The following is a 22,733-nucleotide window of genomic DNA, read 5'->3' on the forward strand; positions in this document are numbered from 1 at the left end:
TCTGAAGTTGATCTCAAGACCATTGTGTTAAAATTAAACAGTAAAAACAAATATAGATATATTTATTTTTTAACACTTTAATGAGTAGGACCCCTTTGGATCAGTCATTTTTGTTTTTTAAGTGTCGTTGCACAAAAAATAATAGTGAATTAAAATCAATGGTGTTATGAGTTGTTGACTTTTTTACGGCTCCTATTATTGAATAATCTCAAATATTCTACTTAAAAAATTTAATTGGGTGAAAATATTGTATATTTTGCGTTTTTTTCCATAAAAAAAAACATGGTTTTCTTTGACAAAAAGAGCATACAACTTAAATCTTTAAAAACGTCACATTGACAGATAGACCTAATGTTGATCTAGAGATGTAAAACTTGAATAATAATAAAAATAACAACACTGGATAATGACACATTTTTAACATTTTATTTTTACCAAAACCCTTTGGGGTCCCCTGAGTGGAGGCTTAAATGTATATATTTTTATTCATATATTGTATTGGTTTTTAAAATAAATGGCCCCCACTTATATTGATTTTTCAGTGAACGGCCCTCGGTGGAAAAATTAGGGACACCCCTGGTTTAAATTTAAGCATACACATGATATACACGTACAATGTAATTACAATACAAGTATAACAATACACATGAAAACACCTTATTACGACATGAATAGAAGATGACAACATGTTTACATTAAATGCATACAAGAGTTGAAAATACACTTTATTTTAATTTATACAAGTTTATTTTGCTATTCAAATATTGTATTTCTGATCATCATGAGTTTATTCGGGTTCAAAAAGACAAGGTTGTGAATCTTCATTTTTGTCCAAAAATAGCCATCTTTGTTGTCTGTTACCAAGTCTGCCAAGATTACAACACAAACACGTTTGTTTCCGAAAGTAGTGCATCCATTCATCCATCCATTTTCTACCGCTTATTCCCTTTGGGGTCGCGGGGGGCGTTGGTGCCTATCTCAGCTACAATCGGGAGGAAGGCGGGGTACACCCTGGACAAGTCGCCACCTCATCACAGGGCCAGTAGTGCAGTGAATTCTATTCATTAGGAACGCACATTTGTTGCCAGGAAGTCGCATGTGCGTTGCTATAGAAAGGGAAAAAAATGCGCCCAGGAAATAAGTAAGCTGCTTAAAATGACGAAAATACTGTAAATATTGTATATATAACATATTGTTATGAACATATACGTTACCATGTTTATATATGTATGTATATATATATATATATATATATATAGGTATATATATATATATATATATATATATATATATATATATATATATATATATATATATATATATATATATATATATATATATATATATATATATGTGTATATAACCTACCGTTCAAAAGTTTGGGGTCACATTGAAATGTCCTTATTTTTGAAGGAAAAGCACTGTACTTTTCAATGAAGATAACTTTAAACTAGTCTTACCTTTAAAGAAATACACTATATACATTGTTAATGTGGTAAATGACTATTCTAGCTGCAAATGTCTGCGTTTTGGTGCAATATCTACATAGGTGTATAGAGGCCCATTTCCGGCAACTATCACTCCAGTGTTCTAATGGTACAATGTGTTTGCTCATTGGCTCAGAAGGCTAATTGATGATTAGAAAACCCTTGTGCAATCATGTTCACACATCTGAAAACAGTTTAGCTTGTTACAGAAGCTACAAAACTGACCTTCCTTTGAGCAGATTGAGTTTCTGGAGCATCACATTTGTGGTGTCAATTAAAAGTTCAAAATGGCCAGAAAAAGAGAACTTTCACCTGAAACTCGACAGTCTATTCTTGTTCTTAGAAATTAAGGCTATTCCATGCGAGAAATTGCTAAGAAATTGCAGATTTCCTACAAGGGTGTGTACTACTCCCTTCAGAGGACAGCACAAACAGGCTCTAACCAGAGTAGAAAAAGAAGTGGGAGGCCGCGTTGCACAACTGAGCAAGAAGATGAAGTACATTAGAGTCTCTAGTTTGAGAAACAGACGCCCCACAGGTCCCCAACTGGCATCTTCATTAAATAGTACCCGCAAAACACCAGTGTCAACATCTACAGTGAAGAGGCGGCAGCAGGATTCTGGGCTTCAGGGCAGCGTGGCAAAGAAAAAGCCATATCCGAGACTGGCCAATAGAAGAAAAAAATTAAGATGGGCAAAAGAACACAGACATTGGAAAGAGGAAGACTGGAAAAAAAGTGTTGTGGACAGATGAATCCAAGTTTGAGGTGTTTGGATCACAAAGAAGAACGTTTGTGGGACGCAGAACAACTGAAAAGATGCTGGAAGAATGCCTGACACCATCTGTTAAGCATGGTGGAGGTAATGTGATGGTCTGGGGTTGCTTTGGTGCTGGTAAGGTGGGAGAATGGTACAGGGTAAAAGGGATTCTGAATAAGGAAGGCTATCACTCCATTTTGCAACGCCATGCCATACCCAGTGGACAGGGCTTAATTGGAGCCAATTTCATCCTACAACAGGACAATGACCCAAAACACACCTCCAAATTGTGCAAGAACTATTTAGAGCAGAAGCAGGCAGCTGGTATTCTATCGGTAATGGAGTGGCCAGCGCAGTCACCAGATCTGAACCCCATTGAGCTGTTGTGGGAGCAGCTTGACCGTATGGTACGCAAGAAGTGCCGATCCAACCAATCCAATTCGTGGGAGCTGCTCCTAAAAGCGTGGGGTGCAATTTCTCCAGATTACCTCAACAAATTACCAGCTAGAATGCCAAAGGTCTGCAATGCTGTAATTGCTGCAAATGGAGTATTCCTTGCCGAAAGCAAAGTTTGATTAAAAAAAAATCTTATTTCAAATACAAATCATTATTTCTAACCTTGTCATTGTCTTGACTCTATTTTCTATTCATTTCACAACGTATGGTGGTGAATAATTGTGACTTTTCATGGAAAACACTAAATTGTTTGGGTGACCCCAAACTTTTGAACGGTAGTGTATATATATATATATATATATATATATATATATATATATATATATATACATACATATATTTATATATATATACATATATACATACATACACATACATACACACACACACACACATATATGTGTGTATATATATATATATATATATATATATATATATATATATATGTATATACAGTGGGGCAAAAAGTATTTAGTCAGCCACTGATTGTGCAAGTTCTCCAACTTAAAATGATGACAGAGGTCCGTAATTTTCATCATAGGTACACTTCAACTGCGAGAGACAGAATGTGAAAAAAAAATCCAGAAATTCACATTGTAGGAATTTAATTTTTTTTTTTTGTAAATTATGGTGGAAAATAGGTATTTGGTCAACCATTTAAAGCTCTCACTAATGGAAGGAGGTTTTGGCTCAAAATCTCACGATACATGGCCCCATTAATTCTTTCCTTAACACGGATCAATCGTCCTGTCCCCTTAACAGAAAAACAGCCCAAAGCATGATGTTTCCACCCCCATGCTTCACAGTAGGTATGGTGTTCTTGGGATTCAACTCAGTATTCTTCTTCCTCCAAACGCGATGAGTTGAGTTTACACCAAAAAGTTCTATTTTGGTTTCATCTGACCACTTGACGTTCTCCCAATCCTCTGCTGTATCATCCATGTATCCATTTTGTTATAAACTCAACTCGTCGTGTTTGGAGGAAGAAGAATACTGAGTTGCATCCCAAGAACACCAAACCTACTGTGAAGAATGGGGGTGGAAACATCATGCTTTATATATACACCTTATATATATATATATATATATATATATATATATATATATATATATATATATATATATATATATATATATATATATATATATATATATATATATATATATATATATATATATATATATATATATATATATATATATATATATATATAACATACGCTGCTGCCCCCGCGACCCGACCTCGGATAAGCGGAAGAAGATGGATATATATATATATATATATATATATATATATATATATATATATATATATATATATATATATATATATATATATGTATATATATACATACAGTATATATATATATATATATATATATATATATATATAAGGTGTATATATAAAGCATGATGTTCCCACCCCCATGTTTCACAGTAGGTTTGGTGTTCTTGGGATGCAACTCAGTATTCTTCCTCCAATCATGACAATATATATATATATATATATATATATATATATATATATATATATATATATATATATATATATATAATATATATATATATGTAAAGTACCAATGATTGTCATACACACTAGGTGTGTGTGACAATCATTGGTACTTTGTATCCAAAGAATTTTTGACGGCACTTGTGAGAATCTAATGTCGAATACACACAGCGGATCTGATTTGACAATCTTTTAGCACAAACTGGAGAATGTTATCCCCTCATGTGTTTGCATACATGTGTGCTGTGTAAGTTGTTTTTTTTATCAGGATATCTTTATAGTTTAAAGGCTTTTTCTTCAGTGTGAGTTCTTTGGTGTACAATCAAAGATGCCTTCACTGTATAACTTTTGCCACATATATAGCAATTAAAAGGTTTTTCCCTTGATTGCGTTCTTTCCTTTGATAGTATACACAATGCTTTGGAAACTCTTTCATCATTAAGTGATCCACAAGAAGCTTTATGTTCTTCGTGTATTGTCATGTGTGCTCTCATTTTTGATTTTTGAGAGAATCTTTTACCACAAACTAAGCAGTTAAAACGTTTTCCTCTATTGTGTGTCCGCATGTGGGACGTCAAACTGGTCTTACAGGTGTACTTTTCCCCACAAATTGAGCAGCTGAAATGCTTATCCGTTGTGTGTGTCCTCAAGTGTCTATTCAAATTACCCATCTGAGAAAAAGTATAGCCACAAACCAAGCAGCTAAAAGGCTTTTCTCCCGTGTGCGTTCTCAAGTGTGATTTCATGTGTGTTGTTTGGGTAAATCTTTTGCCGCAGTATAAGCACTGAAATGGTTTTTCTCCAGTGTGCGTTCTCATGTGTAATACCATGTGTGTTTTCTGAGTAAAGCCTTTACCGCAAAATGAACAACCAAAGGGTTTTTCTCCTGTATGTGTTGTCATATGTGAAACCAAATGCACCTTTTGAGAGAATTGTTTACCGCAAACTGAGCACCTAAAGGGTTTTTCTGCATTGTGCGTCCGCATGTGTACTTCCATATTGCGTTTATAAGAAAGTCCTTTACCACAAACTGGGCAAACATACATTTTTTTGCATGTTTGCAAACATTTTTTGTTGTTTCGAGGTGGCTTGTCTTGGGAGTGTTGGTTGTCGTGAGTCCTCATATCTCCTTCATAGTATGTATCGCTGCTTAGAGGTTCTTCTTGGCTTTCGTTCCTGTCTTCCTCCTCAGGATAGCGTGACATTGTGTCGTCACTCTCTGATAGTGGCGCTAAGAGTTTCACTGCTTCTTGTCCGTCTTCATGGTCTTCGGTCTTCACAGGGACACCAGTCAGTGGGAACTTGGTGAGATCAGCCTCTTCCGGCCTCGGAAGACACTTTCTCACCTGGGTGATCCAAGGTTCCTCCTCTTCCTCTTTAAAGTGGGTTGACTGCGGATCCTCCTGTTCCAAGGTGAAGATTCCCACTTGCGACTGAGAAGGAAGTCCTTCTTGATGACTGATCAGCTGCTGGATGTCTGGAGGAAACAAAATACTTTAGCTCAGATATGTTAACTATCATAAAGTTCACCAAACAACTAGAATATTTTACAAGTAGACATTGGGGACGGCGTGGCGCGGTTGGGAGAGTGGCCGTGTCAGCAGCCTGAGGGTTCCTGGTTCAATCCCCACCTCCTACCAACCTCCTCACGTCCGGTGTGTTCTTGAGCAAGACACTTCACCCTAATAGTATCAAAGCCTTAGAGTACCCTGAAGGTAGAAAAGCGCTATACAAGTATGACCCATTTACCATTTACCATAAACTGTGATAGTGTCCTATATTTTATTCACTGTCATGTCTCAATGTTCAAGAATTATTGTATATGCATGACTTTTCTCAATTAGTATACTGTTTATTCATTGTTATTTGATATGTTCTTCTGCTCCTTAAATTGGATTATATATCTCCTTTTTTAATGCATTGATTATGATACGCTGTGTAAGAAAATGCTGAAAAATATGTTTATGTAGTAACTAACACCTGCTTTGTGTATTGTCATCAAGCAGTTATGTGTGGTTTTGCTCGTTCGTTTAAGCTTCATAAACGTTTTATCAATTACTAGGGGTGTAACGGTACATGTATTTGTATTGAAGCGTTTCGGTACGGGGGTTTCGGTTCGGTGCAGAGGTGAACCGAACGAGTTTCTACATGGACATATTAAATAGCGTAAACAATACTCAAAACGCCGGACATTTGAGGCATTTAAGAAACTCCGCCCTGACAGCCCCGCAAAAGAGGACATGTCTGGTGAAAAGAGGACGTATGGTCAGTCTATCCTAGCCCGGTCGCTGCTAGCATGCTAGCAAAAGACGACATGTCCGGTTCTAGCAGCGATCGGGCTTGGATAGACTGACCATACGTCCTCTTTTCACCAGACATGTCCTCTTTTGCGGGGCTATCAGGGCGGAGTTTCTTAAATGCCTCAAATGTCCGGAATTTTGAGTTATGGTTGCGTGTATTAACAATGTACGTTCAGGGTTAAGAAGGGGGTAAAAACAAAACAAATTGTGCGAGCAGCAGCAGCATTCGTGAGGGAGGGGCAGAAAACGAGAGAGTTATGATAAACGCGCATGCGTCTCCAGGCTTTGCTTTTTATCCATTGATTTATCAGATTAAATTTTTTATTATCTCTAGCAGGGGTGTCAAAACTGTGCCTTGGAGGCCATTTGCGGCTCACAGCTAATGTTTTAAAGGCCCACGGCACATTCTAAAAATACTATTAAAATAAACAAAAACATAACAAAAGTAAAATAAAAAAGCTTGAAGGTTAAATGTAATTGAGAAAAAGTTGCAATGTTGACTAATAAAACAAAGCAGTTTTTTTTCTTTCAAACTGTTATTGCTCAAAATGTAATATTGAATCAAAATCAATGTATTATGAATTATTGACCTATCCAAGGTTTCCATTACTTCACATCAAATTTTCCACTAAGAAAAATATTTTTGGTGGAAGACTTTGCAAATTTGGTGAATAAATAACCCAAAAAATTCTATTTTGTTGGTTTATTACTTTACTGAAAATGAACCGAACTGTGACCTTTAAACCGAGGTACGTACCGAACCGAATCTTTTGTGTACCGTTACACCCCTATTAATTTCACATTATATATTGTTAAGGTAGTTTTCTGTTTTTTTTGTTAGTGTTCCTTTTTCCTGTATGCCGCCCGTTTGATGTAAATGAGTATACTGACATCTATTGCTTATAAAATACTTCACGGTCTAGGTCCAGCCTATCTTGCCGATTATATTGTTCTATATGTCCCGGCAAGAAATCTGCGTTCAAAGAACTCCGGCTTATTGGTGATTCCCAGAGCCCAAAAAAAGTCTGCGGGCTATAGAGTGTTTTTTTATTGGGGCTCCAGTACTCTGGAATGCCCTCCCGGTAACAGTTAGCGATGCTACCTCAGTAGAAGCATTTAAGCCCCATCTTAAAACTCATTTGTATACTCTAACCTTTAAATAGACCCCCTTTTTAGACCAGTTGATCTGCCGTTTCTTTTCTTTTCTCCTCTGCCCCCCTCTCCCTCGTGGAGGGGTGTGGGGGGGAGGATGTCCATCAATCAATCAATCAATCAATGTTTACTTATATAGCCCTAAATCACTAGTGTCTCAAAGGGCTGCACAAACCACCATGACATCCTCGGTAGGCCCACATAAGGGCAAGGAAAACTCACACCCAGTGGGACATTGGTGACAATAATGACCCAGAGTCGGGACCCGGGGTGGACCGCTCGCCTGTGCAACGGTTGGGGACATCTCTACGCTGCTGACACGTCTTTGCTTGGGATGGTCTCCTGCTGGCCCCATTATGTACTGGACTCTCACTATTATGTTAGATCCACTATGGACTGGATTTTCACAATATTATGTTAGATCCACTATGGACTGGACTCTCACTATTATGTTAGATCCACTATGGAATGGACTTTTACAATATTATGTTAGATCCACTAAGGACTGGACTATCACAATATTGTGTTAGATCCACTATGGACTGGACTCTCACAATATTGTGTTAGATCCACTATGGACTGGACTCTCACACTATTATGTTAGATCCACTATGGACTGGACTCTCACTATTATGTTAGATCCACTATGGAATGGACTTTTACAATATTATGTTAGATCCACTAAGGACTGGACTATCACAATATTGTGTTAGATCCACTATGGACTGGACTCTCACAATATTGTGTTAGATCCACTATGGACTGGACTCTCACACTATTATGTTAGATCCACTATGGACTGGACTCTCACTATTATGTTAGATCCACTATGGACTGGATTTTCACAATATTAGGTTAGATCCACTATGGACTGGACTCTCACACTATTATGTTAGATCCACTATGGACCGGACTCTCACTTTTATGTTAGATTCACTATGGACTGGACTATCACGATATTGTGTTGGATCCACTATGGCAGGGGTCGGGAACCTTTTTGGCTGAGAGAGCCAAGAAGCCAAATAATTTAAAATGTATTTCCGTAAGAGCCATGTAATATATTTTTTTAAACTGAACACAACAAAACTTGTGTAATTTTTAAGTAAGGCCAACATTTCTAGAGTATAATAAGTCTCTTATTCTTTTTAATAACATTGTTATACTAAAGCTAACTGTGGAGGGTGCGTGGCCTGTGGGCCTGCAGCGAAGCGGGGTGTTGCCAGGACCGGCCTCGAAATCAGCGACAGGTGCGTAGATGGCCCACCTGGACCTTGTTATCTAATCATCTGTCGCAATGTTATAAGCAGCAGCCAGGAGGAGAGACGGGGGTTGGGACTGGAGCTAGAGCGCGTGCGAGAACGAAAGAAAAAAAGACAATTGCTGGAAAGCGATTGAGAGACTTATTGAATAATAAAACAATATCGTAACCCTGAAACAGGCTCTCATGTTGGTGCTTGGTGGTCTTAAGAACCCCCTGTAGGGCAAGACCTACACTAACCAATAATAATTAAATTACTTCTTACCATTAATGCAATTTCTTGAACATAAAAATGCATGAGAATGTTTTATATTTTGAACGTTATTTTTAACACTGTGAATACAAGTGGAATTATTCAATACTTATCGTGTTAAGCAATGTCAGCTCAGATTTATCCGAGAGCCGGATGCAGTCATCAAAAGAGCCACATCTGGCTCGCGAGCCATAGGTTCCCTACCCCTGCACTATGGACTGGACTCTCACACTATTCTGTTAGATCCACTATGGACTGGATTTTCACAATATCATGTTAGATCCACTATGGACTGGACTCTCACGCTATTATGTTAGATCCACTATGGACTGGACTTTCACTATTATGTTAGATCCACTATGGACCGGACTTTTACAATATTATGTTAGATCCACTATGGACAGGACTCTCACACTACTCTGTTAGATCCACTATGGACTGGACTCTCACTATTATGTTTGATCCACTATGGACTGGACTCTCACTATTATGTGTGATCCACTATGGACTGGACTCTCACTATTATGTTGGATCCACTATGGACTGGACTCTCACTAATTTGTTAGATCCACTATGGACTGGACTCTCACTAATTTGTGTGATCCACTATGGACTGGACTCTCACTATTATGTTAGATCCACTATGGACTGGACTCTCACTAATTTGTTAGATCCACTATGGACGGGACTCTCACTATTACGTTTGATCCACTATGGACTGGACTTTCACAATATTATGCTAGACCCACTCGACGTCCATTGCTTTCGGTCTCCCCTAGAGGGGGAAGGTTTTTTTTCTCATAGTCATTCACATCGACATCCCACTGGGGGGAGTTTTTCCTTGCCCTTATGTGGGCTCTGTACCACGGATGTTGTTGTTGTTTGTGCAGCCCTTTGAGACAATTGTGATTTAGGGCTATATAAATAAACGTTGGTTGATTGATTGATAGTGGCGCTACGATGTTATTGCAGTTTACCGTTACTATGTTGTGAAGTCACACAGGGCGAGAGGGGAGTAGATATAATGATGTTTTCGTTTCTACAAGTCTAGGAAAGGATAAGTTTGTCAGTAAATTGTGTTTGAATTGTATAGAACTCGTTTACAAGGTGGGAGTTGTATTTCACCTTCAAGTGGGTTTGTTAAACTAACAAAGACGTAGACTTTCGCTGAGCACTGCTGCTTTAGTCTTGGTTCACAAGCGCAGTCACCAATTCTCACGATGCTTCAAATCACATTCATTTGGCGAACATTATACCGGAAGCAGTTGTTCATTTGATCAGTTTCAACACCTGTCAAAAATGAATGCTAAAAATGGACACTTTTGCAGCGAAAAATAAACAGGGATGATCTCTGCAACTTGGCCGACAGAGGAGACAAGGGACAATAAGTAATAATTTTGTGGTTTTTATTTCTATAACTATGATTAATGATTACTAATATTAGTTATGATTAAGTAACAGTACAGTAATTTGACAATGTACTTGTGGAGGGAGGTGTGGCAAGCGCGCTTGATGGAGCAAAGGTCACCGCCAGTGTCTATGGTGCTGAGGGGCGGGGCATGGGCTGACTGCTAGACACAGCTGGCAGGTGATTACATTTCGCAGGTGGTACGTGTTAATCCAATCATCTGTTGTCTTTAACAGTGAGCGGCCGAGTGCAGGAGGAGGAGTATTGGCGAGACGGAAAAGTCCAGAAAGAACGTTTTGTCTGATGAGCTTGTGGAAACAACCCTTAAACCTTTGTCAACTCTACACACCTGGCATATGTATCAGTGGGACCGCCAGTACACGACTTCTACAGTGCTATTTTTTTTTACTGTCTGTGTGGTATAAAACGAGTAAATCATCACTACAGTATTTGTTTTCCATTTTTGTTGGAATGTGGTGCTTTTTTATTTTTTTACAATGACCACCTAAAACACTGATAACAAATTCATAAAATCACAAGTTGATTGAATGTTGTTGAAAAAAAAAGTCCGAAAATATTGCAGCTTTCTGAAAAAACTGCCCCGGATTCAGGCATTTTAGGACACTACGACCACAACAAAGCCTGCAAAATCTCGGAAGAACTGAATAAATATATTTTTTTAATGGGGGATCAAATACCCAAGTGGAGGACTTCGAGTACCTCAGAGTCTTGTTCACGTTTGAGGGAAGAGTGGATGGTGAGATCGACAGGCGGAATGGTGCCGCGTCTTCAGTAATGCGGACGCTGTATCGATACGTTGTGGTGAAGAAGGAGCTGAGCCGGAGGGCAAAGCTCTCAATTTACCGGTCGTTCTACGTTCCCATTCTCACCTATGGTCATGAGCTTTGGGTCATGACCGAAAGGACAAGATCACGGGTACAAGCTTCCCAAATGAGTTTCCTCCGCCGGGTGTCGGGGCTCTCCCTTAGAGATAGGGTGAGAAGCTCTGCCATCCGGGGGGAGCTCAGACTAAAGCCGCTGCTCCTTCACATGGAGAGGAGCCACATGAGGTGGTTCAGGAATCTGGTCAGAATGCCACCCGAACACCTCCCTCCCTGTTTCGGGCATGTCTGACCGAAAGGAGGCCACGGGGAAGACTACGTCGCCCGGCTGGCCTGGGAATGCCTCGGTATCCCCCGGGAGGAGCTGGGTGAAGCGGGTGGGGAGAGGGAAGTCTGGGCTTCCCTGCTTAGGCTGTTGCCCCCCAACTCGACCTCAGATAAGTGAAAGAAGATGGATAAAATACTTATCTAATTCAATGGATTGCAAAATAATTAAATTAATGGATTTAGTGGATTTTTATTTTCATATTCTGTCTCTCACTGGTCAAATAAAACTGGCATTAAAATCATAGAAACTTTATTTATATGTCAGTGGGTAATCAAATAATGACTTTCCCTACTGTGGAGTCCCATCTTAAAGTTCCTCTCCAAGGTTTCTCATAATCATTGTCATCCACGTCCCACTGGGGTGAGTTTTTCCTTGCCCTTATGTGGGCTCGACTGTACCCCGGATGTCGTTGTGGCTTATGCAGCCCTTTGAGACACTTGTGATTTCGGGCTATAATAAATAAACCTTAAATGATTGATTGATACTGTGCAGTATGTATTTCTGCGTAAATGACGCACATGTTTGGAAACGTTAACAGACATTGCACATGACGTCATTGTTTTTCAATCACAAAGCTGATACGTTTACAGTAGTTATTGTGTACGTTAGAAAACTACAAAAACAATAAAATAAGAGAATACGGATGAATCTGGATCTTTATCAGTACATCGAGGATTGAATTAGCGGTCTTTCATACTGTGTATCAGCAGAAATTAATGCTGTTTTTGTTACGCTATTCCTCCATAACTCAGCGATTTGGCCAGAACGTCCATGTTTTAGAGGTACAAAAATAAAGATTCATAAAAGATATGTCAGCGTATAGGTTTACGTACCATCGAAGTGTAGCACGGTTTGTGTCTTGCTAGCTTCCGGTTGTTGACGATGTCGCTCCTTCTCTCTTGTTCGAGAAAGTTCCTCCTCGTACGACGCTATCGTTCTTTCAAACAGCTCGAATATTTCATCGGCTGCCGCCATTAGTCGCTCATTTACTAACATTTTCAACATTTTGAAAATGTTTCAGACGAGCTGTTGTTTACGCCAGCGATACAAACTTCCTCCCTTTACTTCTTCGACTGAGATTTTTTTTTTTTTTTTTTTTACAGCAGCTAACCCTTTCAAACCATCTCGTCACGCTGCTGTCATCTTGTGGCGGTGTTGAAGACTGCAGACTGTTTAAATGCACGTCATGTATTTGCTGAAAAAATCCATCCATCGACCCATTTCCTACCGCTTATTCATTCCATTTGGTATCGCGGGGGCGCTGGTGCCTATCTCAGCTAAAATTGGGCGGAAGGCGCTTACACCCTGGACAAGTCGCCACCTCATCGCAAGGCCAACACAGATTGATACTTGCCCCAAGTGGAGGAGTTCAAGTATCTCGGAGTCTTGTTCAGGTGTGAGGGAAGAGTGAATGGTGAGATCGACAGGCGGATTGGTGCGACGTCTTCAGTAATGCGGACGCTGTATCGATCCACAGTGGTGAAGAATGAGCTGAGCCGGAAGGCAAAGCTCTCAATTTACCGGTCGACCAAAGTTCCTCCTCATACGACGGTAGACAAGCAACCAAACAAATACATAATTTCAAAACCCCCACACACTGTGGTGGCCTCTGCGGTGTTCCATGTCATCGTCTGCTGGAGTGTGTGTGTGTGTGTGGGGGGGGGGGGGGGGAAGCATGGCCAGAGACAGGAGCAGACCCAACAAAGCAACCAAAGAGAGCCGACGACACCCCTCGGCCGCCCACCAACTCTCTGCCAGTGTCCTGTCTGCATGGATGAGAGAGGATATGTCTGAGGAGACCGAGGCGTCCGATACACGCTCATTCAGCCAAGACACTGTGAAACCCGTCAGTCCCGGCCCCCAAGCGCTCGCTCCGCAGCCCTGTCTAGTTATGTTATGTTGTTTCACTTCTGCCATTTTGTGGTGGCTTTGTGGATGAGCCGGAAAAAAAGTGCCCTCTATCCAGCCATGAATTGATTAACGTGCACCCCGACTTAAACAAGATGAAAAACGTTTTCGTGGTGTTACCATTTAGTGGTCAATTGTACAGAATATGTACTGTACTGTGCAATCTACTAATAAAAGTCTCAATCAATCCATTTTTTTTACCGCTTGTCCATTACTGGGTCACGGCCAATCAACCTATACCCAGGTGCATGTCCTTGGAGGTGGAAGAGCTGCAAAGTGGTCATGATCAAACACGTATTTCTTAAAAGGAATGGATGCGAAACAAAGTGATGTGTGAGAGTACGTGGAGTACAAGAACTAAAATAACATGTTATGTCAAATAGGTCAACCCAAAATCAGAGATTAATCAAATATTTGTATTTTTACTTTTACATCCTTTACAAATGACTTACATTTTGAGCACATATGTCCAGTATTATATAAACAATGAGAACCATTTTGTAGGGGTTAGTTTTTATAGCTTTATTATAGCACACAACTGCTGATTTTTAATCCAAACATCACTGGGTTCCATACCATTTAAAACAAACCAATCAATCAATCAATCAATCAATCAATCAATCAATCAATCAATGTTTATTCATATAGCCCTAAATCACAAGTGTCTCAAAGTGCTGGACAAGCCAAAACGGCATCCTCGGCTCAGATACCATATCAGGGCAAGGAAAAACTAAACCCAGTGGGATGACAATGAGAAACCTTGGAGAGGACCGCACCCTCTCTAGGGGAGGCTGGTGCAATGGACGTCGAGTGGATCTAGCATAATATTGTGAAAGTCCAGTCCATAGTGGATCCAACATAATAGTGAGAGTCCAGTCCATAGTGGATCTAACATAATAGTGAAAGTCCAGTCCATAGTGGGGCCAACAGGAGACCATCCCGAGCGGAGACAGGTCAGCAGCGCAGAGAGGTCCCCAACCGATGCACAGACAAGCGGTCCACCCCGGGTCCCGCCTCTGGACAACAAGCGCTTCATCCGTGGCCATAGAGCGACAACGATATTTTTGCCCTGAGCGTGTACTGTTGGGTGACTTTGGAGGGACACTTTTACCACAATCAAGCCACCGAACACTATTCTCAAATGTGCCCCCGCATATGTGAATGCAGACTGCGTTTGTAAGAATAGCGTATGCCGCACATTGAGCAATTGAAAGGTTTTTCTCCTGTGTGAGTTCTCATGTGTACACCCATATTTACCTTTTGGGAAAATCTCTTGCTGCAAACCGGACAGCTAAAAGGTTTTTCTCCAGTGTGAGTCCGCTTGTGTGTATTTAAATTCCCCTTAGTGGAAAAACTTTCTCTGCAAACTGAACAGCTAAAAGGTTTTTCCCCAGTGTGCGTTCTCAAGTGTAACAACATACTAGTTTTCCGAGCGACTCTTATGTGACAAATTGAACACCGAAAGGGTTTTTCTCCAGTGTGCGTCCGCACGTGTCGATTCATATTGCTCTTAGAAGAAAAGCTTTCGCCGCAGACTGAACAAATAAAAGGTTTTTCTCCTGTGTGCGTTCTCATGTGTGACCGCATGTTTACCTTTTGAGTGAACCTTTTATCACAAACTGAACAACTGAAGGGTTTTGCATTATGTGACTGCATGTGTGCATTCAAATTACTCTCATAAGAAAATCTTTTAGCACAAATTGAGCATGTCAAACCTTTCTTAACTGCTTTCTTTTTAGAGCAATCAGAGTGTTTGTTGTCAATGCAAATCCTCATATCACCTTCACAGTCTGTGTTGCTGCTCGCAGGTTCTTGGGTGTCGTCCCTGTCTTCATCTTCAGGAGAGTGTGACGTTGCCTCGCTATCTGAGAGTGGAGCTAAGAGGTTGTCCGCTTGCGGTTTGTCCTTATGGTCTTCTGTCTTCACAGAGACACCAGTCAGTGGCGACTGGGTGATATCAGCTTCCTCGAGTCCGAGAAGACACTCGACCTCCTGAGTGGTCCAGAGTGCTTCCTCTTCGTACTTAATGTGGGTGGACTGTAGATCCCCCTGCGTTTGAAGGGGACATTCTTTTGGATGGCCAATCCCCTGCTGGACGTCTGTAGCACACAAACAACGACATGTCATAATCATAATCAACAAAGCAAAGTCAAAAAAATCGGTAAAGGTATCACAGACACGGTTCAGACTTTGTTCAATTTCAATTTACTGAACATCATATTACTTTCATTCAATTTGTATTCCTTTTTTTAACGTTTTTTTTAACCACGCAGTGTGAATGAATAATCAAAAATCGATATTAAATAGGGCTTTACTCTGATTATAATTATGATTAACAAATGTAAGGAATTCACAGTGGCAGAGGGGTTAGTGCGTCTGCCTCACAATACGAAAGTCCTGAGTAGTCTGGGGTTCAATCCCGGGCTTGGGATCTTACTGTGTGGAGTTTGCATGTCCTCCCCGTGACTGCGTGGGTTCCCTACGGGTACTCCGGCTTCCTCCCACCTCCAAAGACATGCACCTGGAAATAAGTTGATTGCCAACACTAAATTGGCCCTAGTGTGTTAATGTGAGTGTGAAATTTGTTGTCTGTCTATCTGTGTTGGCCCTGCGATGACCTGGCGACTTCTGCCTGATTGTAGCTGAGATAGGCACCAGCGCCCCCCACAACCCCAAAGGGAATAAGCGGTAGAAAATGGATGGATGGATGGAAATGTAAGAAAAAACAAAAAGCATTTGAGGATCTTAAAAAAAAAAGTAAATGAGGACTTATTTAAAAAATGTTTAGATTCTTATATTTACCATTTTATTCTTAAAAAACTCTATTGTCGTTTGCCTAAGGAGAAATATAACCATAGAGGAAAATCTAATTCAAAACATCTGTATGCTCGTACAACACTTAAAACCTTTAGTATATCAGTGTGTGGAATAAATGATGGAACGGATTAAGCAAAGAAAACAAACAAAGCACCAATATGATTTAGTTTAAGAGACTGTGAACACTTACAGTTTGAACAAAGTACACAGAACAAGAATTTTGATGAATATCTTGAGCCCTTTTTTTTATTGAGACAAAGAGTCACGATCGGGTCGCATGATGATGCGGGATTTTTGTTCTCCCAGGGATGCAAAGGACACTCCGAACGAAAAACGTAAAGGTAGGATTTGATTGAATAAATAATACACAGTACTAAACAGACAGAAACAAATGAAAGAACAGCGTGCCGAACGCACGGGAAACTAAGGCTAACACTTAGCACAGCGATAAAAAGGGCAGGCTTAAATATAGTCTCTTGATTGGACACAGGTGTGTCCCAAAAAACCGAGGCAGGTGAAAATCATAAGTAACCATAGTGACAAAACAAACAAGGAAGTGCAACCAGGAACTAAAGAAGTCCAAAACTAACAGAACATAGCTAAACTGAACGTGATCTGACCACGGATCATGACAAAAAAATTATCTATGTATTTAATATTTGCCTGCTTACTATGGTATATTATCCATCCATCCATCTTCTTCCACTTATCCGAGGTCGGATCGCGGGGGCAGAAGCCCCAGTGCAGGGAAGCCCAGACTTCCCTCTCCCCAGCCACTTTGTCCAGCTCTTCCCGGGGGATCACGAGGCGTTCCCAGGCCAGCTGGGAGACATAGTCTTCCCAACGTGTCCTGGGTCTTCCCCGTGGCCTCCTACCGGTCAGACATAAATAAATAAAATAAATGGGTTGTACTTGTATAGCACTTTTCTACCTTCAATGTACTCAAAGCGCTTTGACACTACTTCCACATTTACCCATTCACACACACATTCACACACTGATGGAGGGAGCTGCCATGCAAGGCGCCAACCAGCACCCATCAGGAGCAAGGGTGAAGTGTCTTGCTCAGGACACAACGGACGTGACGAGGTTGGTACTAGGTGGGAATTGAACCAGGGACGCTCGGGTTGCGCACGGCCACTCTCCCCACTGCGCCACTGCCCTAAACCCCTCCCTAGAGAGGCGTTCGGGTGGCATCCTGACCAGATGCCCGAGCCACCTCATCTGGCTCCGCTCCATGTGGAGGAGCAGCTGCTTTACTTTGAGCTCCTCCCGGATGGCAGAGCTTCTCACCCTATCTCTAAGGGAGAGCCCCGCCACACGGCGGAGCAAACTCATTTCGGCCGCTTGTACCCGTGATCTTATCCTTTCGGTCATGACCCAAAGTTCATGACCATAGGTGAGGATGGGAACGTAGATCGACCGGTAATTTGAGAGCTTTGCCTTCCGGCTCAGCTTCTTCTTCACCACAACGTATCGGTACAACGTCCGCATTACTGAAGACGCCGGTCCGATCCGCCTGTCGATCTTACGATCCACTCTTCCCTCACTCGTGAACAAGACTCCTTGGTACTTGAACTCCTCCACTTGGGGCAGGGTCTCCTCCCCAACCCGGAGATGGCACTTCACCCTTTTCCGGGCGAGAACCATGAACTCGGACTTAGAGGTGCTGATTCTCATTCCGTTCGCTTCACACTCGGCTGCGAACCGATCCAGTGAGAGCTGAAGATCCCGGCCAGATGAAGCCATCAGGACCACATCATCTGCAAAAAGCAGAGACCTAGTCCCGCGGCCACCAAACCGGAACCCCTCAACGCCTTGACTGCGCCTAGAAATTCTGTCTATAAAAGTTATGAACAGAATCGGTGACAAAGAACAGCCTTGGCGGAGTCCAACTCTCACTGGAAACGTGTCCGACTTACTGCCAGCAATGCGGACCAAGCTCTGACACTGATCGTACAGGGAGCGGACCGTCACAATAAGACTGTCTGGTACCCCATACTCTCTGAGCACCCCCCACAGGACATCCCGAGGGACACGGTCGAATGCCTTCTCCAAGTCCACAAAGCACATGTAGACTGGTTGGGCAAACTCCCATGCACCCTCAAGAACCCTGCCGAGAGTATAGAGCTGGTCCACAGTTCCACCAACAGAACGAAAACCACACTGTTCCTCCTGAATCCGAGGTTCGACTATCCGGCATAGCCTCCTCTCCAGTACACATGAATAAACCTTACCGGGAAGGCTGAGGAGTGTGATCCCACAATAGTTGGAACACACCCTTCGGTCCCCCTTCTTTAAGAGAGGGACCACCACCCCGATCTGCCAATCCAGAGGTGCTGCCCCCGGTGTCCATGCGATGCTGCAGAGTCTTGTCAACCAAGACAGGCCCACAGCATCCAGAGCCTTAAGGAACTCCGGGCGGATCTCATCCACCCCCGGGGAGCTTTTTAACTAACTCAGCAACCTCAGCCCCAGAAATAGGAGAGTCCACCACAGATTCCCCAGGCACTGCTTCCTCATAGGAAGACGTGTTGGTGGGATTGAGGAGGTCTTCGAAGTATTCCCTCCACCTATCCACAACATCCGCAGTCGAAGTCAGCAGAACACCATCCGCACCATACACTGTGTTGACAGTGCACTGCTTCCCCTTCCTGAGGCGGCGTATGGTGGTCCAGAATCGCTTCGAAGCCGTCCGGAAGTCGTTTTCCATGGCTTCCCCGAACTCCTCCCATGTCCGAATTTTTCCTCCGCGACCGCTAAAGCTGCACACCGCTTGGCCCGTCGGTACCCGTCCATTGCCTCCGGAGTCTTATGGGCCAAAAGAACCCGATAGGACTCCTTCTTCAGCTTTACGGCATCCCTCACCGCTGGTGTCCACCAACAGGTTTTAGGATTGCCGCCACGACAGGCACCAACAACCTTGCGGCCACAGCTCCAATCAGCTGCCGCGACAATAGAGGTGAGGAACATGGTCCACTCAGACTCAATGTCCCGCACCTCCCTCGTGACATGTTCAAAGTTCTTCCGGAGGTGGGAATTGAAACTCTCTACGACAGGAGACTCTGCCAGTCGTTCCCAGCAGACCCTCACAATGCGCTTGGGCCCGCCAGGTCCTTCCGGCATCCTCCCCCACCATCGCAGCCAACTCACCACCAGGTGGTGATTGGTAGAAATCTCCGCCCCTCTCTTTACCTGAGTGTCCAAAACATGAGGCTGCAAATCTGATGACACAACTACAAAGTCGATCATGGAACTGCGGCCTAGGGAGTCCTGGTGCCGGGTGCACATATGGACACCCTTATGTTGGAACATGGTGTTTGTTATGGACAATCCGTGACGAGCACAAAAGTCCAATAACAAAACACCACTCGGGTTTAGATCCGGGCGGCCATTCTTCCCAATCACACCTCTCCAGGCTTCACTTTTGTTGCCAACATGAGCGTTAAAGTCCCCCAGTAGGACAAGAGAATCACCCGGGGGAGCACTTTCCAGTACTCCCTCGAGTGCTCCCAAAAAGGGTGGGTACTCTGACCTGCTGTTTGGTGCGTAAGCACAAACAACAGTCAGGACCCGTCCCCCCCACTCCGAAGGCGGAGGGAAGCTACCCTCTCGTCCACTGGGTTGAACTCCAACGTGCAGGCTTTGAGCCGGGGGGGCAACGAGAATTGCCACCCCAGCCCGTCGCTTCTCACTGCCGGCAACGCCAGAGTGGAAGAGAGTCCAGTCCCTCTCGAGAGAACTGGTTCCAGAGCCCTTGCTGTGCGTCGAGTTGAGTCTGACTATATCCAGCCGGAACTTCTCTACCTCGCGCACTAGCTCAGGCTCCTTCACCCCCAGTGAGCTGACGTTCCACGTCCCAAGTCTGAGCTTCCCTGCTTAGGCTGCTGCCCCCGCGACCCTACCTCAGATAAGTTGAAGAAGATGGATAAATGGATTCTAAAAAAAACTCTACAGTTGTTCACATAAGGAAAAATATAACTGTAAAAATGTAAGGAAAAAACAAAATAATTTAAAGGCCTACTGAAACCCACTACTACCGACCACGCAGTCTAATAGTTTATATATCAATGATGAAATCTTAACATTGCAACACATGCCAATACGGCCGGTTTAGTTTACTAAATTGCAATTTTAAATTTCCCGCGAAGTGTCCTGTTGAAAACGTCGGTATGATGACGTGTGCGTTTGACGTCTCGGATTGTAGCGGACATTTTTTTCCAGCCCGATCCAAGCTATAAGTAGTCAGCTTTAATGGCATAATTATACAGTATTCTGGACATCTGTGTTGCTGAATCTTTTGCAATTTGTTCAATTAATAATGGAGAAGTCAAAGTAGAAAGATGGAGGTGGGAAGCGGTGTATTGCGGCTGCCTTTAGCCACACAAACACAGCTGGAGTTTCCTTGTTTAAAATTCCCAAAAGTGAAGCTTTACTATGGAACAGAGCGGTCAAGCGAACATGGTTCCCGAACACATGTTAACCGGCAGGTTTCGGTGAGAAAATTGTGGTAATAAGTTGTCTCTTACCTTAGTTATGAGCGGAGCTTGCGTCCTCCTGCAGCTGCTGGGGACTTTTACCTTCTCCCACCGGAGACAATGCCGGCCACCAGACCCATGGCCACACCCCTCCGACTTTCAGGTACCATATAATCTCCCTAAAACACTAGTAACACAATAAGCAGATATGGGATTTTCCAGAATTATCCTAGTAAATGTATCTAATAACATCTGAATCGCTCCCAATGTCCTCGCCTTTTTATTTCTTTATTTTTTTCTCTAGTCCTTCACTCTCACTATGCTCATCCACGAATCTTTCATCCTCGCTCAAATTAATGGGGAAATGGTCGCTTTCTTGGTCCGAATCCCTCTAGCTGCTGGTGGCCATGATTATAAACAATGTGAGGATGTGAGGAGCTCTACAACCCGTGACGTCACGCGTACATCGTCTGCTACTTCCGGTACAGGCAAGGCTTTTTTATTAGCGACCAAAAGTTGCAAATTTTATTGTCGATGTTCTCTACTAAATCCTTTCAGCAAAAATATGGCAATATCGCGAAATGATCAAGTATGACACATAGAATGGACCTGCTTTCCCCGTTTGAATAAGAAAATCTAATTTCAGTAGGCCTTTAAAAAAACAGGAAATGTGGACTTATTTAACATTTTTGTATTTACCATTTTATTCTAAAAACCTCTACAGTATTTACTTGGTATCGGATCAACAGCAACATGTGCAGTATCAACCAACCCACGTTACTGCCTTCGTTTATAAAAAAAAAAGAAATGCAGCTCTTATTTAGTCCACCAAATGTGTTGAACAATCAAATGGCAGGCAAGAGAAAACGTCAACAAACCTTCAATATGTCGCACACTTTGCGTCTTACAAACATCTTCCAGTTGTGGCCGATGTGGCTCCTTCTGCTCTCGCCTTCGAGAAAGTTCCTCCTCGTAAGACGCTATGGTTCGTTCAAACAGCGAAAATATTTCATCAGCTGCAACCAATAGTCTTTCCTTTATAAACTCTTTCAACATTTTAAAAAATGTTTTTAACGTCCTTAAAACACCACGCAGGTTGATTATCCTCCTACTATATTTTGCTAACAACTTCCACCGTTTTCTTCTTCGCCGGTTATACGGCAGTTCAAGCAGCCATCAAGTTCACCGCTGCCATCTTGCGGCAGTTTTGAACACTGACACAGAAAGAAGAGCCACACAGACTATTTCAAAGAATGTCAGCAACACAAGTGTAAAATGTGGTTTGTATTTGCATTAGAAGCAACACAAACAGTAAAATAAGCAATTTTACAGTAAATATTTTGATATAACACAGGCGCAGTGGGAGAGTGGCCGTGCGCAACCCGAGGGTCACTGGTTCAAATCCCACCTAGAACCAACCTCGTCACGTCCGTTGTGTCCTGAGCAAGACACTTCACCCTTGCTCCTGATGGGTGCTGGTTGGCGCCTTGCATGGCAGCTCCCTCCATCAGTGTGTGAATGTGTGTGTGAATGGGTAAATGTGGAAGTACTGTCAAAGCGCTTTGAGTACCTTGAAGGTAGAAAAGCGCTATACAAGTACAACCCATTTATATTTAGTGGCACACTATTTGGTTCTAATGAGCATACTTGCCAACCTTAAGACCTCAGAATTAGGGATTTACCCGCTGTGTGTGTGTGTGTACATATATATATATATATATATATATATATATATATATATATATATATATATATATATATATATATATATATGCGTA

The 22,733-nt window shown here is 42.2% G+C and overlaps 1 protein-coding gene across 4 annotated transcripts; it reads right to left on the reverse strand.

Moving 5' to 3' along the window:
• Positions 1–412: 412 nt before the first annotated feature.
• LOC133554288 (gastrula zinc finger protein XlCGF57.1-like) lies at positions 413–22,097 on the reverse strand. Of its 4 annotated transcripts, XM_061902864.1 has the most exons (4): positions 21,834–22,097; positions 15,442–15,759; positions 5,256–5,688; positions 413–1,106 (listed from the first exon to the last, which is right to left on the reverse strand). In XM_061902864.1, exons 1-4 carry the CDS (start codon positions 22,009–22,011, stop codon positions 1,058–1,060), a joined length of 978 nt encoding a protein of 325 aa, XP_061758848.1. In that variant the 5' UTR covers positions 22,012–22,097; the 3' UTR covers positions 413–1,057. The 4 variants fall into 4 exon arrangements, with proteins under 4 accessions (XP_061758848.1, XP_061758840.1, XP_061758831.1 ...); XM_061902847.1 differs by lacking the exons at positions 413–1,106; positions 21,834–22,097 and adding an exon at positions 17,149–17,627 and having other exon boundaries at positions 4,297–5,688; XM_061902837.1 differs by lacking the exon at positions 413–1,106 and having other exon boundaries at positions 4,299–5,688.
• Positions 22,098–22,733: the final 636 nt, after the last annotated feature.

The sequence above is a fragment of the Nerophis ophidion genome, linkage group LG01 (assembly GCF_033978795.1).
Source record: "Nerophis ophidion isolate RoL-2023_Sa linkage group LG01, RoL_Noph_v1.0, whole genome shotgun sequence".
Classification (NCBI taxonomy): domain Eukaryota; kingdom Metazoa; phylum Chordata; class Actinopteri; order Syngnathiformes; family Syngnathidae; genus Nerophis; species Nerophis ophidion.

What these genes read in the sequence shown, in the direction of transcription:
- LOC133554288 (XM_061902837.1), bottom strand. Translation starts at nt 22,011, where the DNA reads ATGTTGAAAGAGTTTATAAAGGAAAGACTATTGGTTGCAGCTGATGAA. An exon ending in AAGTGTGCGACATATTGAAG is followed by an intron (nt 15,760 to 21,833) that starts GTTTGTTGACGT and finishes TGTGTGCTACAG; the next exon opens with ACGTCCAGCAGGGGATTGGC. An exon ending in CAGCAACACAGACTGTGAAG is followed by an intron (nt 5,689 to 15,441) that starts GTGATATGAGGA and finishes TGTTTCCTCCAG; the next exon opens with ACATCCAGCAGCTGATCAGT.